Source organism: Penaeus monodon, chromosome 29 (assembly GCF_015228065.2).
Source record: "Penaeus monodon isolate SGIC_2016 chromosome 29, NSTDA_Pmon_1, whole genome shotgun sequence".
Lineage (NCBI taxonomy): Eukaryota > Metazoa > Arthropoda > Malacostraca > Decapoda > Penaeidae > Penaeus > Penaeus monodon.
The window spans coordinates 30152338-30152638 of NC_051414.1; the positions used below are offsets into that span (position 1 = coordinate 30152338).

The window sequence follows — 301 nt, forward strand, 5'->3', positions numbered from 1 at the left end:
ATAAGGCAAATACCGCACCTCATAACCCCCCCCTCCTCCACATACCTTTAATCTTCATCATTTGCACACAGCATCTATCCCTCACCGTCCACTACCTTCTCCGTATAAAAGCCTCCGCGCGTTGGCATAACTTTCATAACTACATTCCTCATCCACATAATGTCATAGTGGAAAAAGATCATCTGAGTGCACTTAAGATGATCAGGGAGTCGTTAAATCAAGAATTCTCGAGCTTCTTTTGAAATCGTCCACGATGCCGAATGCCGCATCATGTCCGTTGTAATATGAGCAGATGAGTCTG

The 301-nt window shown here is 44.5% G+C and overlaps 1 protein-coding gene across 1 annotated transcript in view; it reads right to left on the bottom strand.

Moving 5' to 3' along the window:
• Positions 1–301, bottom strand: part of LOC119591836 (high affinity cGMP-specific 3',5'-cyclic phosphodiesterase 9A-like) — a 42680-nt gene that overhangs the window by 5238 nt on the left and 37141 nt on the right. The window contains exon 10 of the mRNA XM_037940581.1: positions 86–191. Coding sequence (XP_037796509.1) covers positions 86–191 — 106 coding nt within the window. The remainder of the gene's footprint in view (positions 1–85; positions 192–301) is intronic.